We start from the raw sequence: 18,188 nt of genomic DNA on the forward strand, positions 1-18,188 counted from the left end.
ACAGTCTCTCAGACTCTCCTTGTTGGATGACCTTGACAGCTGGGGGAGTCCTGCTGGGGGAGGTTATAGGATGCCCCGTTACTGGAATCTGTCTGATGTTTTTCTCCTGATTAGACTGAGGTTCTGGGTTTTTTGGGGGAAGATCACAGAGGTAAAGTGCCATCGTCATCACCCCCCCCCATCACAGATGTGTTAGCAACAAGATTCATGACCGTTGACATTGACCTTGATCACCTGGCTTGAAAATTTTAACTTGTAAGAATATTCTCCTGATCTTACCGAGGCTCATCTTCAGTCAGTCATCTGGGTTGAGGAATTTTGTTTCTTTGGTCTGTTCCTGAACAGATTTTAGCAAAGATCCTCAGACGCCACAACCGGCTAGCATCAAACCCCGATTTGCCTCTGATGTGGAAGCCTGGCCACACCACACGGCCCACCCACGTCACTGGTGGGAGTTAGGGTCGGGGGACTGAGGCTCAGAAAGTTGGCGGGTGTGAAGCGGGGAGCTTGGTCTGCACGGGTTCCGGAAGGAACCTCTCACTGGAGCCGGAACCCAGGCTCCCAGGGGCTTGGGTCCCCTCGCCAGGGAAGCCCTCTCTTCAGCGCGTTCTGCTTATTCCCTGATAGGCGAGAAGATCAAGCGGGTGAAACCAAAGCGCACCACGTCCTTCTTCGGCCGGCAGCTCTCCACGAGCCAGGGGAGCTACACCGTGGTGCAGCCCGCCGACAGCCTGGAGCAGGGCTGAGGGCGGCAGTGCCGGGCAGGAGGAGGGCACAGCGAGCCCCCCGGACCTGGCCCAGCGCTGTCCTCCCTGAGGGGCAGGGCCAGCCTGTGGCCCTCATGTTGGGAAGGAGGGCTTCCTCAGCGCGTGGACAAGCGACTTCTGTGGCCGGGACGGTGCCTGGGCTGTGCAGAGCTGGCCGGGCCTTCCGCAGGGCCCCTCCTGCAGCCTGCCTGTCGTTCCCCTGGACTCTGGGCCCCACTGCTGTCTCAGGACCATCTGATCAGTCCCCGCCCACCCCCTCCCACCCAGGGACATGCTTTTGTGCCCCTCTCACTGTGCCCCTTAAGGGACATTGTCCCCTGCTCTGAAGTGCCCGGTGGCAGCTCTGATGGCAGGTAGCTGAGGAATAGGGCTCAGGACCTGCAGGTCCCACATGCGTCTTTGGTCTTTTCCCCGGACTTGGGTGACAACATCCCCGCATTCCTTCTGCTGGTATTCCACCCCATGCTGCCACACTGGGCCGATGCTCTGTGGGGGCGGGCAGGGGGCTTCCCTGGATTGAACTACAGCAGGAACAGAGAAGACAGGGCCCCCCACCCAACCCTCCCTGGCTGGATGGAACTGGAGGGAGCCAGGCAGGACCCAGCTCCCCTGTGCCCGTACTCAGGCCTCTCCTGCAGGCAGGAGACACTGACCAGAAGGAAGGTGCCTTTTTGCTAGCCTTTGGCGACGTCACTGTGCTGGGAGGTGGCTGTCCTATGGACCAACAAGCCCACCAGACCCACCCTCCAGAAGCTCCCAAACCCCCTTGGGCGTCAGGTTTTAGTTTTGTTTTTTTCTCATCTGCTTTGGTCCCGTGAAGCCTGTGAACTCTGGGGCAACTCAAGAGAATGCCGGCTGTCTCAGCTGCTGGCTTTCCCCCGGAGACAGCGGTGTGGTTTCCATCTGGCCTGACCCTGGGCCACCCATGCCTGGGGCAGTCCCACCATGAGAGCATGGATGAGGTAGGAGGTTGATGTGGCACGGGTCGTGGCTGGCCCAGGAGCGGGCTCCTCCGTGGTGGGTCTCACTGGCGCGCCTGGGGCTTCCCCCCCCCGAAAGAAACGCTGGCTCAGCACAGGGCTTTGCTTTGTCTCCCGCTCCCAGCGGAGAACCGTGGGAGAGGAAACGAGAACCTCTTGTCTCCAGATGCCAGAGCCCACTCACCTCCTCCTCCCTTTGGTGACTTTTGAACACTCCAGATGTTTTGAGGTGGGCTTGTCTTCCAGCAGCAGGGACTTTGTTATTTGTCATAATAAATAGGTGTCCCTGGCCTTTTGGAATGTCGCAGCCAGAGGACCTCTGGTCTGCCCTCCTGGTGTCACTCGACATCGCTAGCTGCCCAGCCCGTCCACTCCCAGCCCTCTGGGTCTCTCCTCCCACTCACTGTTTTGATTCCAGGTGAATTCTTATCCGATGTGCTGATGGCAGCCTGTATGTGGGGTGTCTGTGTGTACACACAAATCACTTGTTTTTATTCTTCAGCCTCTTTCTCCTGTTTTCTAAGCATCCATTGTGCCTTAACCTTTTCTGCCTGCCCTTTGGGACAAAGCAGGATTTTACTAAGTGCCCTTTGAATATTCTCATTCTTTTATATCACGTGATTTATTAATAATAAAATCAGTTTCCAGCAGACTTTGGTGCGGTTTATGACGTGAAGTAACAAGAGTGTTAATTACAGCCTGGGAGTTGATGACAGGCTGCGCAGTTGCTGTTAACTCTGCATCAAGGGATGCGGCCCTCCGGGCTCGCCCGGCTGAGCGTTGATGGAGAACCCGGGTGAAGCTCTCCTGTCCTGGTGGTCGGTCAGGGACTCCCAGGGTACGAAGGCCCAAGAGGGGTTTGGAGTTCACAATGGGAACAAACAGGAGCTCTGTAGGGAGGCAGGGGCACAAGGAGCCAACAGTGGCACCTTCATCCCTGTCCCTAACCTCAGCCACACCCCCCTCTGCCTGTTAGACCTGGTGGGTCCAGGTTCCTTCTCACACCTGGGGCTGGAACACAGGGCACAGTCCGGAAGCCAGTGCCCCAGGGGAGAGACCAGAGAAACCAGGAGGTTTGGGCAGTTCTCTGGGGCTCTTTTTGTCTTGGGCCCGGCCGGGAGGCAGTTTCTTTCCCACAGGTCCTGTTGGGGGTGGGGGCACAGGACGGGGACAGGACAGCATCAGACCTGACCTCCGGAGCGCTGTGGGCCCTGCAGAAAGCCACGTAGCACATCACCATTTGGGGATTAGAGTTCACACTGTGGATGTTTCCGGAGCTAGAAAGAGCAAGCCATGTGTCCCCACAGCAGCACCGTCCTGGGACTAGGGCCTGTCTCCTCAGGCATCGGTGACAGTGAGTGGTGCCTGTGGGGTCCTCTGCTGGTGAGAAAGCATGATGCCATGACCATGGCCACTTATGTGAGGCGCTGACCTTGAGCCTCCACTTCTTGACCTTTAAGATGGGAATAATAATAGGGGCCACCTCACAGGGTTGTTGGGGTGCCTTAGTGTCTGGTGTAGACTATTGGGTGTAAGCTACTATCGTCTCTAAATGTCCTGTGTCTGGAAAGCTGGGAGGAAGAACGGGGCTACCTGAGAGGCCAGGGCTTGCCGATGGCAGAGACACCCCCTCTGGTAGGATAGGGGGCACAGCCTGGGGCCGGGCAGACCCAGAGCCGCTCCTCCTATCCAGGCCCCGTCTGCCTCCACCACCTGTGGTAGTTTCCTAGAGCTACTGTAGCAGGTGACCACAAGCTTAGTGGCTTAAAACGACCCGCATCCATTATCTCACAGTTCTGGAGGTCAGAGGTCAGAAATGAGTCCCACTGGGCTCAGATCAAAGGGTCACCAGGGCTGCATTCCTTCTGGAGGCTCCAGGGAGAATCCATTTCCTTTCCTTTTCCTGCTTATGAGGCTGACTTGGGGACCCCCTCCCAGCACCATCCAGGAGCTTCCTGTCGGGCCAACCTTTTCCGTGGCTCACTCTGCCCCGGCCTCCTCCCAGGAGCACCGCCCGGTCTCCACTGCTAGTTCTCCAGTTGTTTCACGGCCCTAAGTGCACGACGTGTCTCCCTAACCGTTTAGGTCGTCAGCGGGCTCTCCCCCCAGGGGGGCCTTCGTGCTCTGTGCCCAGTCATCCCAGCACAGGAGACCGGGAGAGGGCGCCACCTGCCCCGACCACGTCTCTGTGTCAGCCCCCAGCCCCATTCTCCTGGGCCGAGCCCAGTCTCCACTGCACAGCCTGCATGCTGGCCATGGCCATGTGCCCCAGGTGCAGCTGAGCAGAGACCAGCTGACCCCTGGAAACGTCCCCTTGTGGCCTGTAGAGCAACTCGGCAGAGGGAAGGGGGAGAGGCTGCGTGCTGGGGATGCCTCTTGGTTCTCTGAGGGCCTGAAGCCCAAGATCCTAATTCCAGGCACCCATCAGATGGCCAAAGAGGGACAAGGAGGGAGCCCAATTGGGAACCACATCCTGGTGAGGAGCCCGGCTCTGCGCGGCCAGCAGGGTGGCTGCTGGAAGGTCCCCTCGGAGTGGGCTTCCTGGTCTCCTCCTCGCAGGCGCACTGGGGTGTTTTCCCACCGCCTCCCCCATGGGCACCCCGAGGTCGGGCCCTAGTTTACACATTTCCGTGAGGTGGCACCAGCCCAAATCCAGGCGCTGAGTGGGTGGTCAGCAACGTGAACTCTGGCCCGCACCCCACCCTCTGCACAAGACATGCCCTGGCCCAGAGGCTGACTCATTTGGAATGAATGAAGGTCAGGATTCAGGGCCCAGCAGTGGGTTCCATGGTTTTCTAAAATTTGAAAAAGTAGGATTTAAAAAATTATTTTCCTTTATTATTTTTTTTTGATTGACACCTGAGCTAATATCTGTTGCCAATCTTTTTTTTTCTTCCTTCTTCTTCCTCTCCCCAAAGCCCCCCAGTCCATAGTTGTATATTCTAGTTGTGGATCCTACTAGTTGTGGGATTTGGGACGCCTGATGAGCGGTGCCATGTCCATGCCCAGGATCCAAACCAGTGAAACCCTGGGCCACTGAAGCAGAGTGTGCAAACTCAACCACTCAGCCACGGGGCCGGCCCCTAAAAAATTATTTTTCTTAACATAGGCCCATAAAATTATTTAAGCTTCAGGCTGCACAAGTGCTGAATTGATCCCTGCCCACTACACATACTGGCTCCACTTGTTTCTGGAACACACCCTTGTGGGGGCCTGGAATTGGCCACCCCAAGATATGTCTCTTTGGCATGAGGATTATTTAGGGCTAGTTATTTTGCAGACGGGAAAGCAACTGAAAAGTAGAATTTACTTACCCTTTGTAAGAGACATTTACACTGTAAAGGAAATCTCCATCTGTAAAGATATCTCCCCCTCTGTACCAGGAAGAAGGGGAGATGACCTTACCCCTAGAAACTCTTAATCAATGGGGAAGGCAAGGACTGAAATCTGCATTTGTTTACTGTGCTTGTCTGGTAACTTCCTGTAACTGACTTCCCCCACCCCCAACATCCTCCTTTGTCTTCAGTTGGATATGATATTTAGGGTGGTGGTTTCAGCCATTTTGGCTAGTTGCTCAGCTTGCCTGAGCCTTTCCCATGTATACATTTGACAAATAGAAATGGCAAGCAATAGGATATATTGGAGTACATGAGGAAGCCATTTGGTGTAAACCTAATTCAGCCTGACTTTGTTTTTTTCCCAAAAGGGCCTGACTGTGGCCATTGAGCACGCATTGTATATCTGCTTTAAAACATCTACTATGGCAAGAACAAATGGCCTTAAGATAAAGGTGCAACTCCCCCCCAACCCCATTGGCATTTCCTTAAGGATAAGCATCTTTCCTTAGGCTAGGAACTGATTGCTGCACTCACCTTTGACCACCCAGCTCAAGACAACAGACCTGCCACCCTGCTGTGTTCACCGAGACAGCAGACCTATCTACTGTTTCCATCAATTGCTGTGCCGACAGAGCAGTCTCACAACTATTGTAAAAGGGACATTTCAATCCTATGTGAAACATCCTGTTTGGGGGTACATAACCACTCTATGCACCCCACTTCTTCAGTGCCCTTTCTTCCTTCGGGAAGAAAGGCCCCGGGCCATGGTCCTCAGAACATAAAGCTTTGTTTAATTTTCTCCTGCTATTCTGTCTCACGTGAATTTAATTTGTTCTCTGGCCAGACAAACCCAGAGAGGGTAGAGGAAATGTCTTCCTGCCCTACATCCTGCAGTCTCCCCTTTGCTCAGCATTCTTGGACCCCCTCCCCAACTTGGCTTCCCAACAGGCACCCAGCCCACATCCCCCTCACCCTAGCCTGTCAGACTGCATGGCCATCCTCTCTGGGACAGACCTGTCTCCTGGAGGGCCAACACCCTACCCCTGGTCTAGCCCCCCTCCCTCCCTGCTGTGTAGCCTTAGGCAAGTTATATCACCTTTCTGGGCCTCCATTTCCACGTCTCTCAAATGGGGATGGTCATACCTGCTTCTTCAGGTTACTGAGGGCTATGGTGCCTGTCTGATGACTTCTTCCCAATCCCAAGGGCAGAGCACAGAGGTTAGGGGTGACACTGGGTTACAGATGGGAAAGCGCCTGCAGCCTGCGATGGCCGCATCTGTGTGCCATCACGACAGGTTTGGTGAGTCACTCGTCCCTTAAGACCCCCCACATTCCAGAGGTCATTTCCACGCACCCCTGTTCCCACCTGCATTTGTTTCCTGGGGCAGCTGTAACAAAGTACCACAAACTGGGGGCTTAAAACGACGGAAATGTAATCTCATAGTTTTGGAGGCTAGAAGTCCAAAACCAGGGTGTCGGCAGGGCCACGGTCCCCCCGAAAGCTGTAGGGGATCTGTCCTTGCCCCTTCCTAGCTTCCGGTGCCTTGTTGGCAGTCTGGGATTCCTTGGCTTGCAGCTGCATAAATCCGATCTCTGCTTCGTTGTCACCTGGCTTCTCCCCGTGCGTGTCTGTCTTCACACGGCCATCTTCTTATAAGGACAGCAGCCATATTGGATTAGGGACCCACCCCACCCCACTTCATCCTCCCTAATTATATCAGCATCGGCAATGACCCTATGTCCAACTAAGGTGACGTTCTAAGGGTGGGACTTTAACATATCTTTTGGGGGTGACACAAATTCAACCCATGATACCACCCACGTGGTTTACTGCCTTGGTCTTCTTTGGGGCTTTTTAATGCATCAAAGGTTGTTATTTTGAAATACCAGCTGCCCTTGGGTTGCTGGGAGAAGCAGGAGGCTGACCCCCGCCAGCCTGGCACACGGCCTGGCTTGGCCAGCACCTGGCTCCAGAGGCCCCCCAGGCCAGAAGAGGCCCTGCCGAGACTGCCCCTGGGGCTCAGTGAAGTGGGACAGGCTCTTCAAGGCCCCCAGACACCCCCTAACTCTTCAGAATTCTGGTAGCAGAGGTCACTGGAACAATCAGCACAGCCAATCCTGTTGTCCCTCCTGAGGCTGGGGCATTTCTGGGTCCTCCTCTGCCACTTACACATCGGGACACTCCTGCAGGCCTTCCCAATCCTGGCCTCTCTGGGCCACCGGCACAGGCAGCTCGTGCCACAACTGCGGCCCACAGGAGGCCAGCTCAGGTCCACAGCAGGGGAGCTCGAGCTCTGTGCTGCTGTGGCCAACAGTGTGCTGACCCATCAGAGACCCCCCAGGGGGCCAGAGGCCCTGCTGGCCTCAGAAAACTCCAGCAGGGCAGCCGAGAAAGCTTTCCCGCTCAGGTCGAGGGACACATCAGACAGAACTGCAAAGGAGCGGCTCGGAGTGACGGCGCCAGGGGGCAGGAGTTCTAGGTGCCCCACACAAGGAGTTGCAGAATTAATGCCCAAGTTGCCCAAGAGGGTGTCAGCTCAGAGTCTACTCAGCTTTTCAGGGGACACTGGGGATGGGAACACAAATGACCAGGAAACAAGCCGCTCTATATAGACAGGATGCCTCTGACAGATGAGCTGGCTACATCCAACACGAGACAAAGGGGAACAGACAACAGATGGCAAAGGGGGGTCAGTGATCAAGGAAGGCTTCCTGGAGGAGAGGCCCTGATAGGCTCAGTAAGATAGAGGCGAATGGAGCAGAGTGAGAGGGCGTGGGGGCAGGGTGGGGGAGCCAAGCAAAGCCTGTGACTTTGGGCCTAATGGACACGGACAGTCCTGAGCCGAGGGACGCGCAGATTCTTACTGCTCCTCCTGCTCCCAGGCCAGGAGGACGCTTTAAAGCCACACGGCACTTTCTCCCTGTCCAAATCAGCCACACCTTTCAGAGAAGGCAGGCAGATTACCCAACATCACCCAAAGCGAGTGGCAGGGCCAGGCCTGGGTCAGAAGTTCAGTTTTAAGCATCACATCTGGTGCCCTGTGGTCAGCTGCTTTGCTTGCCTCTACTGAGCTGACAATTTTGGGCTGGCAGGGGTCCAGGGGGCGGGAGTGGGCAGGGAAGGGAGAGGTGAGTTGGCCAAGGTCAGCGCCCACAGGTTGCTGGTCCGGCTGCGGCCGGCAGGGGGCAGCTGAGCCCTCCCTTTCCTTCTCCAGCCCAGCTGCAGAGGTGGTGAGCTGGCACCTCCCGCCCAGAGCTATGCAGCCTGGCCCGCAGGGCAGAATCTGGGCGGCCTTTGTTCTGGCTCTGCATGCCCACCCAGTCTCAGAGCCGGCGCGCTGCCTCCTCACTGCCACCAGCTACCTCTGGGCCATGACAGAGCAGAGACAGGGTTTCCCACGAGGTTCCCTGCGTTGTGATGAGACTCACATTTTCCAAAGATCAGGATCCACATCCTGAAAACACATTCTGCTTTGGAGTTTTTTGTTTGTTTTTCTGTGAATGACAACCGAGTCAAAATATTTAAAACTAGGGCTATTTGGGGAAATCCAGGAGGTGCGGTGGGCACACCCTGGGACTAGTCACCTTCCTCCTGCTCCACCCTGTGGTCTGCCCCATACCCACAGGAGCTGACTGTCCCAGGCCCCCTCCCCCTTCTCAGCTGTCCTGGCCCCTCTCTCAGCACCTCCCTCTCCCACCCATACTGAGCCCTCCAGCTATTTTAAACTATTTGTCATAAATATAATTTGCGAGATGATGAAGAATAGTCCCAGCTCTTCTCTAGGACTTCTGTGTCCCCTGCCCATTTTGACCTTGGCGTGTGGTGGACGGGGTGGCGGTGACCGCTGACGCTCTGGCCAGCGAGAGCACAGGCCTCCCTCACAGTGCCAAGGTCAGCAGCCTCCAGGGAGCGATGGAACCACTCAGAGGGTCTCCGCTCTGCCTGGTGAAGCCTGGTGCCATACACACCTCGCTCACGGATGCCACTCAGGCGGGCCAAGGGGGTCAGAGCAGAAAACACTCCTTCAGAGGTTCAAGGGCAGTCTGAGCAACCAGTGCTCCGGTGGGATCACTGCAGGAACAAGACAAGGCTCGGGTCTGAGGACGTTCCCATCCGCAGGGCCCCAAGTTTAAGAGGGAGGCTCTGGCGGGCCCTGGAGAAGGGAGAGGGTTTCTTGCCAGCTGTGCAAACCCAGGGGTGGGAGGTGGTGGATGTCAGCACTGCCCAGCTCCCTGCCCAGAGGAGCTGTCACCAGGATTCCTGATGGGTGGGGCTTGGAGAAAGGCTGGCAAGGTGGGCACAGGCCAGAGGCGGGGCCTACAAAAGCTGGGACTTGCTTAGTGGGGAACAGAGGAGCCTAGGAGGTCTGGGGACCACTGGTGGAGCACAGCAGTGGTCGAGGGAGGCAAGGCTTGTGGGACCCGGTCAGCCCCTCGTTGCACAGGCCTTCCCTCTGCTGGGGGCTGGGGAGCCAGGCCAGGGGTGCTCAACACAGGGTGGGGAGCAGGTGGGTTTGGGGAGCACTTAGGAGCAGGGGCTTCAGGACAGAGGGAAGTGACCGTGAGCCAGTGAAGGAGTTGGCAGGAGAAGGGTGGGGCTGGCTCCAGGCAGGAGGCCAGCTTGGGCAAGGCTCAGGGAAGGGGGGCGGTTCAGTAGGGCTGGGGCACCGAGGACCTGATGCCCAGGAGTTGGAGGTGTATGTGGCAGGGAGTTCCGGATCCAGATGCAGGGGACTGACACCATCAGAGTTATTTCCTGGAGGCATGGCCCGAGGCCTGAGGCCTGGCCCTAGGAGGGGCAGGCCCCCAGGAAAGGGCATCAGGGACCCAGAGCCCACAGGCCCTGCACTCCCCGGGGGAGACAAAGGTGAAATGTCGAGAAGCCCTCTCCTAACTTAGGATCGCCTCCCCGCTTCCTCTCCCTCTTTTTGGCCCACGTGGGCCAAGGACACGGGAGCATGAAATGCAGCTGGGCTAGCCCACCTCCTCCTCTGGCTTAGCAATCAGGGTCGGGGGAGTCTCCACCCCCGACGCCCTCTCCCCCAAATGCCTTCTGCCAGCTCTGGCCGAGACAGGCTCCCTGGTTCCTTAGCGGCCGTCCCAACATTCCACAGGAGCTGCTGGCCCCCTTTCTCCTTGTCTGCTGACCTGGGCGCCCAGGCCTGGACAGAACCCCCAGAGCTGGGCCTGTCATCGAGTTTGTGGAGCTGCGGCTGCCCTGGGAACTCAGTTCCTTCCTTCAGCCTGTCCTCAAATATTTACCGAGAGCCTAATAGTGGACAGAGTGACCTTTACAATACACAGACCGGTCAACACATTTACTGAGGTCGGCTACGTGGCAGAGACTGCGGGTCCAGTGGATGACAAAACAGCGGGAAACCCCTCCCTTGAGGAACTCAAGTCCCACAGAGGACGGCTCACTGTGAAGGTGACCTCCAGGCAGAGGCCTGAAGGAGCTGAAGGAGGGCTGGGCCAGGTGGCCACTGGGTGGAGAGCCTTCCATTGTCATAATCTGACAATAGTTGTTTTGATTATGACGTGGGGTTGAGGAGAGCAGGCTGGGAAAGGTTAAAGATGTGCCCAGGGTCATGCTGGGAGGTGGGGACCAACCTGGCAAAGTGCCTGTGGGGGCTGGGGTGGGGGTCCAGGTTGTGGTTCCTGATGGGCTGCTGTGAGGTAAGCCGGGGCAGGAGGGTGCCCGGCCAGCACACGGTGACTGTGCAGTTCCCTCACCCAGGCCCTGAGACAGGGGGGCCTCAGGACTCAGAGGGAAATGGCCCCAGTTGAGTATCTCCTGTGAGTGGAGAGCTCAAGGTGACCCAAGGCCATAGCTCTGGAACTGGACCTGTGGGGGATGGGAGGGGTGGAGTTCTGGCACATTTTCAAACAGTGGCAGCAATACTGTCATTGTCCTGCCCTTGGTGTGAGCCTGAAGTACCACCCGGTTCTTAGTCCTCTTCTCTGCCTTTCCCAGCAGCTCCTGCAGGAAATCGCCCAGGTCCTTTCCTGGGCTGGTTTGGAAACAACAGCGCTGGGCTGGTTTCAAAACAAGATGAGGAGGCAGCCACGGCCATGAGAAAGGGCTTGGGCCTCGGCCCTGGCCCTGCAATCCGGATGTTGCCCAAGGGGCCCTCTCCAGTCTTTCCTTCCCCTCCAACCCCCAGCCCCTGAGTGGAAGGAGCATGCTTCAACCCCGCACTGGCTAGGGCGGGCCCATCTCCAGCCAGCCCCAGCCCGGGATCCAAGGTCCTGTTTACTGCTGTTTCCTGGAACAGCTTGTTTTGATCTAGATGAAATCTGCTGAGTTCTGCTGCCCCGCCCTCCTCGTCCAGAGAGTGGAGCTATGTTTAGCCTTATTTGCAGAGAAAGAGGTGGAACCCAAGCCAGATGTTTGTCCACCATGCTGTGAGCGCTGCCTTGGCCCCCCTAAGGCAGGACAGAGATGTCCCTGTGTGGCTTTCTACCCTCCTCTCATCTTCCTCAAATACATTCCCCTCCCCAAGAAAACTAGCTGTGTGGAACTCGGAGGCCAGGAGACCTTCTGTACAAGGCACCTCTGAAACTGTGCCATCTTGTCCTTGAAAATGGAGTGGGTGGCCAGGGCGGCTCCAGATACAAGGCCACAAATGAGGGCCTTAGTTCCTTTTGTGATGAAGAATCCTATGATCTGTAGAATCCTGATACTTTGTGTGGTGTTAATTCCACCTACTCCTACTCTTTTGAAAAATAAAATCTACGATTGTTTCAGGGATTTGGGAATGATACATGTGAAGGAGGAAGATTTTTATACCAGAGATAAGAGAAGACCAAGCTAAGGCACCAAGCTGGGCCCAGGAAACCGCACACAGCAGTTAACACCACCACTCAGGCATCTTGTAGATAAATAAAGGGCTGACCCCATAGCTTGGTACTGTGACACAGCAGCGAAGGCATTTGCTGGGTATCAGCCACACCTCCCAGCTTTCTGGAACATTCTGACAGGCAATTCCCTCTTTCCACACTGTCCTTTCAGGCCAAGTCTCCCCCACCCAGCCCTGGGAACGTTGCCGGGACTAGACTGATGAGGCAGATCTCGGCGAGGGTGAGCTGCCCCAATCTTTCAGTGGCAGGAGAGCTCAGCCAGGCACCCAGTGGTGAACAAGTCTGGGCTTGCCACACACTGGACCTTCTGTGCTGAAGGTCACATGGGAGTCGTCAGTTTTCCGAGAATCACGAGGAGGGTGCGGCAGCTGGGCCCAGCCCCCCCCTCGCAGATGCCATCTCACAGGGGTAAGGGGAACAATCTTCCCCAGTTTCCTCCCGGTTGCCAAGGGAGCCTGTGGCATGGGTGGTTTTGTTTGGGGTGTGGGTGGCCGCCCTGGGAGGAGACCTCCGGGCAGGGAGTTGGTCCAAGAAGCTCCTCAATTCTAGTTACTCTGACCACTGTCAACGTTCCACCCTATACCCCAGGGGGCCAGGGCTGAACAGAGGCCGCATAGGGGTCTCAGGCTGTGCCTCCTCCTCACTCTGGCCCCACTCCTGGCACAAGAGACGCCAACCACCCTTTTCAAAACCCTCCTCAAGCGCTCAGGCCTTGCCTGGCCTTGTGCAGGGGACAAGCTCACCCGGTTTGTTTCCGCCTTTCCTTGGAAGACCCAGGGTGGGGGCCCCCAACAGTCAGCAAGCAGCTCCCTGAGGCCCATCGCAGGCTGCAGACTGCCCTAAACAGATTAATTTTTTCAAAAACATCTCCTTTTTCCCCACCTCCCAATCCAAAAGCCAAATGGGTTGAATATCTATGCCCTTTTGGACTTGTCACCCTGCAATTACAAATACTGTTTTCTGCACAGACAAGATCTTGCTTGTCATTATTCTGCAACTGCCTTTTTCCACTTACTACATCCTGACCAGTCACTAAGCATTCCATCCTGGCGGGGATAGCTTTTCTTATGAAATGCTTCAAACCTCCAGGCCCCTGGTAACAAAACCATGCCAAAACCATGACCCACGCCCCTCAAGCGGCAACTTCGGGAGGTTTAGCTTTTTAATCAACTTGCTCCCAACCATTTTTAAAACAACAAAATCACAGCAGGGTTTCTTAACCAAAGACCCCGTAAGCACAGCAGCAGGTACAGCTCACTGGGGGCTGCCCGGGTGCCAGCGTGGGGACACGCCCCGCTTCCCCCAGGGGCGCCTGGGCGCTGACGTCACCGGCGCTCACGAGGCGGCGCGGCCGCCCGCGGAGTCACGCGCTGCAGCCCCGCTCCCGCCCCCGCCCCGCCCCGCCGCCGCCTAGGGCAGTGACGCGCCCTCCGCAGAGATCCCTCCGCCGCCGCCGCCTGGAATTTTCCAGTCGCCCTGCCGGCCCTTTTTTCGGACCTCGGCGGGGAGGGGTGACCTGAGGCGACCCCCGCAGTTCCCTTCGCCCCCACCGGGAGCGGCCCCAGCCCGCCTCCCCCACCCAGCCCCCTCTCGGGGACCGGTGTTCCCTCACCCCAACCCCCAGGAAAGGGCATTTCTCCTCCACGGAATCCGTCTCCCAAATGTGACCTTGAGACTTGTCCTCGATCTCCTGAAGCACTGCTAAGGGGGGTGGGGGGTGGTAACTGGGGCAGCTGAGGGGCGGACACCCCGGGAGACCGAGAACCACCTCGAGGCGTCTCCTTGGGCAGGGTCGGGGAGGGACTTCTTTTCCGGTGGCAGTGGAGGAATCGTCCCGTTGAGCAGTGCCCCGGTGATGCGGCCCTGGCCTATAAAAGCAAAAGTTGGGGCCTGTCCAGCAGGAGTTAGCCACAGGGAGGGTCGCGCTGCTGGGCTTAGCTGTGGGGTGGCAGTGGCCGGTTTAGGGCTTCAGAGGGCAGACGGGGGAGATGACAGAGTTAGACGAGACAGGGGGCGTGGGGGTACAAGGAACAGGAAGGTCGAGGAGGAGACCAGGTTTGGGGGGCGGCTGTGCTGGGCAGAGCTGCGTTGGAAGTGCCCGCAGTCGCCCAGGGGGAGGACAACCGTCTAGGCCAGGCTGTCGCTGCCGCCCGCTGGGGATGGGCACTTGACCTCTGGGAGGACACCGCTCCTGCGCGGGCTGAGCGGTCCCCCAGTGCCCTGGTCTCTGTGGAAGGAGGAAGGCAGTGAGAGACAGGAGGAGGTGGAATTGGGCAGTTGATGCCCTGAGAATGATCGGGAAGGAAGGCAGTGGGGTGCAGGGCCGCAGGTGGGCCGGGAGGACAGACCTTGACCTTGTCAGTACCAGCAGCCCCCTTTTTTCCCCAGACAGAGGGTTGTGAACCCGCCCGGGGATGAGGCCTGGTGTTGTGGAAACCGCACTTAGCTTCGCGGGCCGGACAGCTCTGGCCCCGGGTGGTATGTTATTTTGGCTGGGCGTGGGACAGGGGCCAGGCCAGGCCCAGCCTAGTGCAACCCAGGTCTGGGTGTGAGGCGAGACGCCTGGTCGGAGGTGAGGGTGGCCCGAGTCATTTCCAGGGAAGGTGCCACCCTAAGCCGTTAATGGTGTGGCATCTTAGGTATCGGACAGGCGGGGGCTGCTGAGGCAGGATGTTTGTGTGTCTGGACAAAATTGACCCACACTTTATTTTCCAGGTGGCAGCGCTCCCCTTTGGACTTTCCCTCTGGGTTCGGTGCTAACCTCTTCTGTGAGCTTGCTCTGCCCCTCCTCCTCCCTTTAACTCTGTCAAGGTTATCACTTCACTTAAAACCTTGCTTCTGGTAACCTGGTAAGCCTGGGAAAGTTGCTGAAGTCCCTGTTGGAGTCGGTATTGTTGGTAATCGCAAGGAGGAAGGGCCTTCCCGCTGAGACTGGGGTGGGGCGGGTTGGTGTTGCTTGCTGGTGGAGAGGGTGGGGATCGAGCCCACCCTTGGGTGGGCCCGCAGCTGTGGCTCCAGCCGAAAGTTACAAAAATGCCTCATGGACCGTGGTTTGTTATAGTGTTCATCATGGCGACCAGATGGCACCAGGAGAAATGGAGCCCCTGGCCAGTGTGAGTCATAGCAGTGCAGGAGGGGAGACCCTGGAGGAGAGAGCCCGCCTAAACGGATGCCTGCAGATTGAATTTCCAGAGGCTTAGGAGGAGGAAGTTTTCCAGTGTCGTGTTTCCAGGCCTTGCTCAGGAAGCCCTGTATTCAGGAGGCCATCACTTCGGGTTTTCAGATGAGCTTGAGGGGGCAATCTTAAGTCCAAAGCAGATGCATCCGGGGCGTCGGCAGATGTGTTTGACTGTTTGATCCAGGAGCACCAATCTCCAGGCGCATGAATGCCAGCAGGCGCCTCTCCTCTCCTGGGGTGGAGGTTTTTCAGATGCTGCATCTAGGTTGAGCCTCCTGTCATACTAGTTCTTCTGTGCTACGAACCTTGCTTCAAGAAGATTCTTAAGCTGTAGGACGTTTCAATGTGATGCCACAACACCTTGTAGATGGAGCTGGCAGATGGAGCCCAGTGACCCTGTCACCTATCCGCCTACCTGCCTGCCTGCCTGCCTGTGTGTTGGTCGGAGGAATTCTTAGTGTGATGATGTCATCTGTGTGGGAAAGTGTTCAAGTTTGAAATGCCTCAGACGAATACGTAGACGAAGCAGACTGGCAAACTGGGAGGGGGGTCATTGTTGTGCTAGAGTCTGGGAGGGTACAAGTTGGTCATGTGCAAGTTCTGGTAGAAATGGCAGGTCTAGTTTGGGTATTCGGATTGCGTTGTGGATTTCTAAGAGAAGGGAATGGTTAGGGTCCCAGTAGTGATCTTTGATTCATCTTGCTCTGTATGTTTTTTGACTTGAATTTCACCTGATTAGATTTCAGAATAATCTTGGCTTTCAAAGGGGAGGACCCTGAGGTGAGGGTTGTAGGTGAGGGGGAGGGCCCAGCTTGGCACTGGTACTGGGGAGGGGTGGTGGGGGTGAAGAAAGGGAGAGGGTTGGTTGGGTGTTTGTTGCAGAGGGTGGGGGTGGCAGGGAATGTGGGTTGAAGGGGGAATTCTCTGGAGAAAAGATCAGTAGGCAGGGCTCTGAGGAGTTTAATAGAGTTCATGGGCAAAGAAAAGGCTGGTTAATACTAGTAAATTGCTAATGCTAATTGTTGCTTGGAAGCACAGAAATTGCTTGGGAACTTTCTAAAGAGCTTAGAACTCTTAAGTGCAAGGGAAAAAGCAAAATTGTTTTGCTCTGCTGCAAGGTGGGGAAGTCTGAATATCAGTCACTTGAAAGAAGGGTGTCCAAACCTTGCATCAGCAGGGGATTAAGGTCCTTGACTGCTTCGCAAGCTTCTTAAGTGGTATATCTGAAGCTGAATGTGTTCGATATTCAGGAGCAGTTAAGTCTTAGGAAAAAAACTTTAAATGCCCAAATTGTGGGCTTTTAAAGTGGTTTTATTTTTGGTGTGCACTTAAGAGATTAGATGTACTTTTCTGGGTTTGTAACTCATACTTGTTCACCAAGATATTTTGTGATTGAAATTTCTGAGCAAAGTGAAAAACAGTGATCTCTAAAGGAAGTTTATGTTACGTTGTGCCTTATAAACACATCTCGTCTTTGTGGTCAGTATTAATAACAGCAAAAGTTGCCTGCTGTCCTCTCTTCATACTCATTGTAACCAGGAGAACCAAGTAGCCTTTTGTGGTCACTGTAAACTTACTGTAATATTCGGTAGCAAACAATCCACGTGCCCTTGCTAAGGCTGGAGTTAATAACCATTGTATCTTTAGTTTGAATGTTTGTGCCTTTTAATGATCCAGTATTAGAGGGGAAACTGAGCGAAAATCAGTTTGGGGAATAAAAGCAAAACTGGGGTGCAAGGGGGCCCTCACTAAAAGTGATCTGTGTGTAAAAATTAGGGGAAAGATCTGAAAACCCTTCATGATAATACTTGTTTGCGAGATGCATCTATTGAGTTGGTAAATTAATATCAGTGGGTTTTTATCATGTCCTTCACCTTACGTTCTACTTTAAAAACTTTAAATCCACAATACTTTTTGCCCTTGGGATTTCTTTTTCTGTCTTCTGGGGTTTTTTTTGTTGTTTTAATGTTTAAAAATATGTTGGCATCATAGTTCCGTTCTTAACCTGTGACTTGGGCGTGGTATAATTACTGTCATTGGCGTTTACAGAGTGTTAGTCATGGGTGTGTGAGGAAATATGTTCTGGTACGCTGTTGTGAAATTGAAACTGTAAAAGTAGATGGTTAAAGTAATTGTATGTTCTGTATGGTAAGAACTGGTCGTGTTGCATCATGTACGTGATTACTAATCATTTTTCTTCCCCTTTACAGCACAAATAAAAGTTTGAGTTGTAAACTCATTGGAATTGTTGTATTGCTATGTTATGTTTTTCGGCCTTTATCTTTTCTGTAAATCAAGTTGCCTTCATAATGAAATTCGATGTATCTTATTGTAGATTTAGGCCTAAATTCACTTTTCAGTAGCTCCGGCGAATTGGGGTCACTCTGTCGAGTGTGGTAACCTTGAACGGAACTGGAACGTCCTGAATGGTGGGCGGGGAGGCGTTCTGCCCTCTGTTGGGAGTGCAAAACAGATTGCGGAAAGTGTCAGTGCTGAACCACCTGGCCAATGAAGGTCAGTGTCAAGGTGGGAGAGTACTTTGTAGTATCCTGGGGGTTTGTCTGGTTACCTTTCGAAATGGTATTGTCCTAAAGGGGACCTATTTTTATTCTCATTTGTTTAGGAGAAGAGAAACAGTCTAAATAAGAGGAGAATGGGACGTGTAATGTGTGTTTTTTCCATATTTGTGGGTCTTTGGGACACGAATGTATCTGGGATTTGGGTCTAAGCACAGAAGTCTCAACTTACTAAAGAGTTAGGCTTTGGCTTAAATTTTCTTCTTCGGTGCGTGATGAAAGTTTGGGCTCGATTGTGTAAGCGGTGTCCGAGCTGGCCAAGACTGCCAAGGGCCTGAGTAGAAGCTCTAGGAATCCACAGCTGGGTCATGAGTAAATCCATTCTGGGTCCTGGGTGGGGATGTGGCAGCAGCGTGTCATCCTGGGAGCAGATGCCTTGTACTGCTGTTAATGTGTGTACTCAGGCTGTAAGGTTTTGCCTCACAGGAGACAACTGCTAGACTCGGAATAGAAGCCACTGTCAGCCTCTGGCTAAGAACACTTGTTTC

General features: G+C 55.1%; 1 protein-coding gene across 7 annotated transcripts in view; it reads left to right on the forward strand.

The window, feature by feature from the left end:
* The window catches only part of FRMD8 (FERM domain containing 8), a 46,531-nt gene extending 29,168 nt beyond the window's left edge, over positions 1-17,363 (forward strand). For 3 of the 7 annotated variants that reach the window (XM_070565443.1, XM_070565442.1, XM_070565449.1), the window contains one exon: positions 11,063-11,836. In XM_070565443.1, coding sequence (XP_070421544.1) covers positions 11,063-11,256 — 194 coding nt within the window. In that variant the 3' untranslated portion in view covers positions 11,257-11,836. Of the gene's footprint in view, positions 1-627; positions 2,398-11,062; positions 11,837-12,097; positions 12,167-14,661 lie in introns of those variants that run through there. The other 4 variants (XM_070565447.1, XM_070565446.1, XM_070565444.1 and 1 more) reach the window with 2 other exon arrangements.
* The last annotated feature ends 825 nt before the right edge of the window (positions 17,364-18,188 follow it).

The sequence above is a fragment of the Equus przewalskii genome, chromosome 11, assembly GCF_037783145.1.
Source record: "Equus przewalskii isolate Varuska chromosome 11, EquPr2, whole genome shotgun sequence".
Taxonomy (NCBI): domain Eukaryota; kingdom Metazoa; phylum Chordata; class Mammalia; order Perissodactyla; family Equidae; genus Equus; species Equus przewalskii.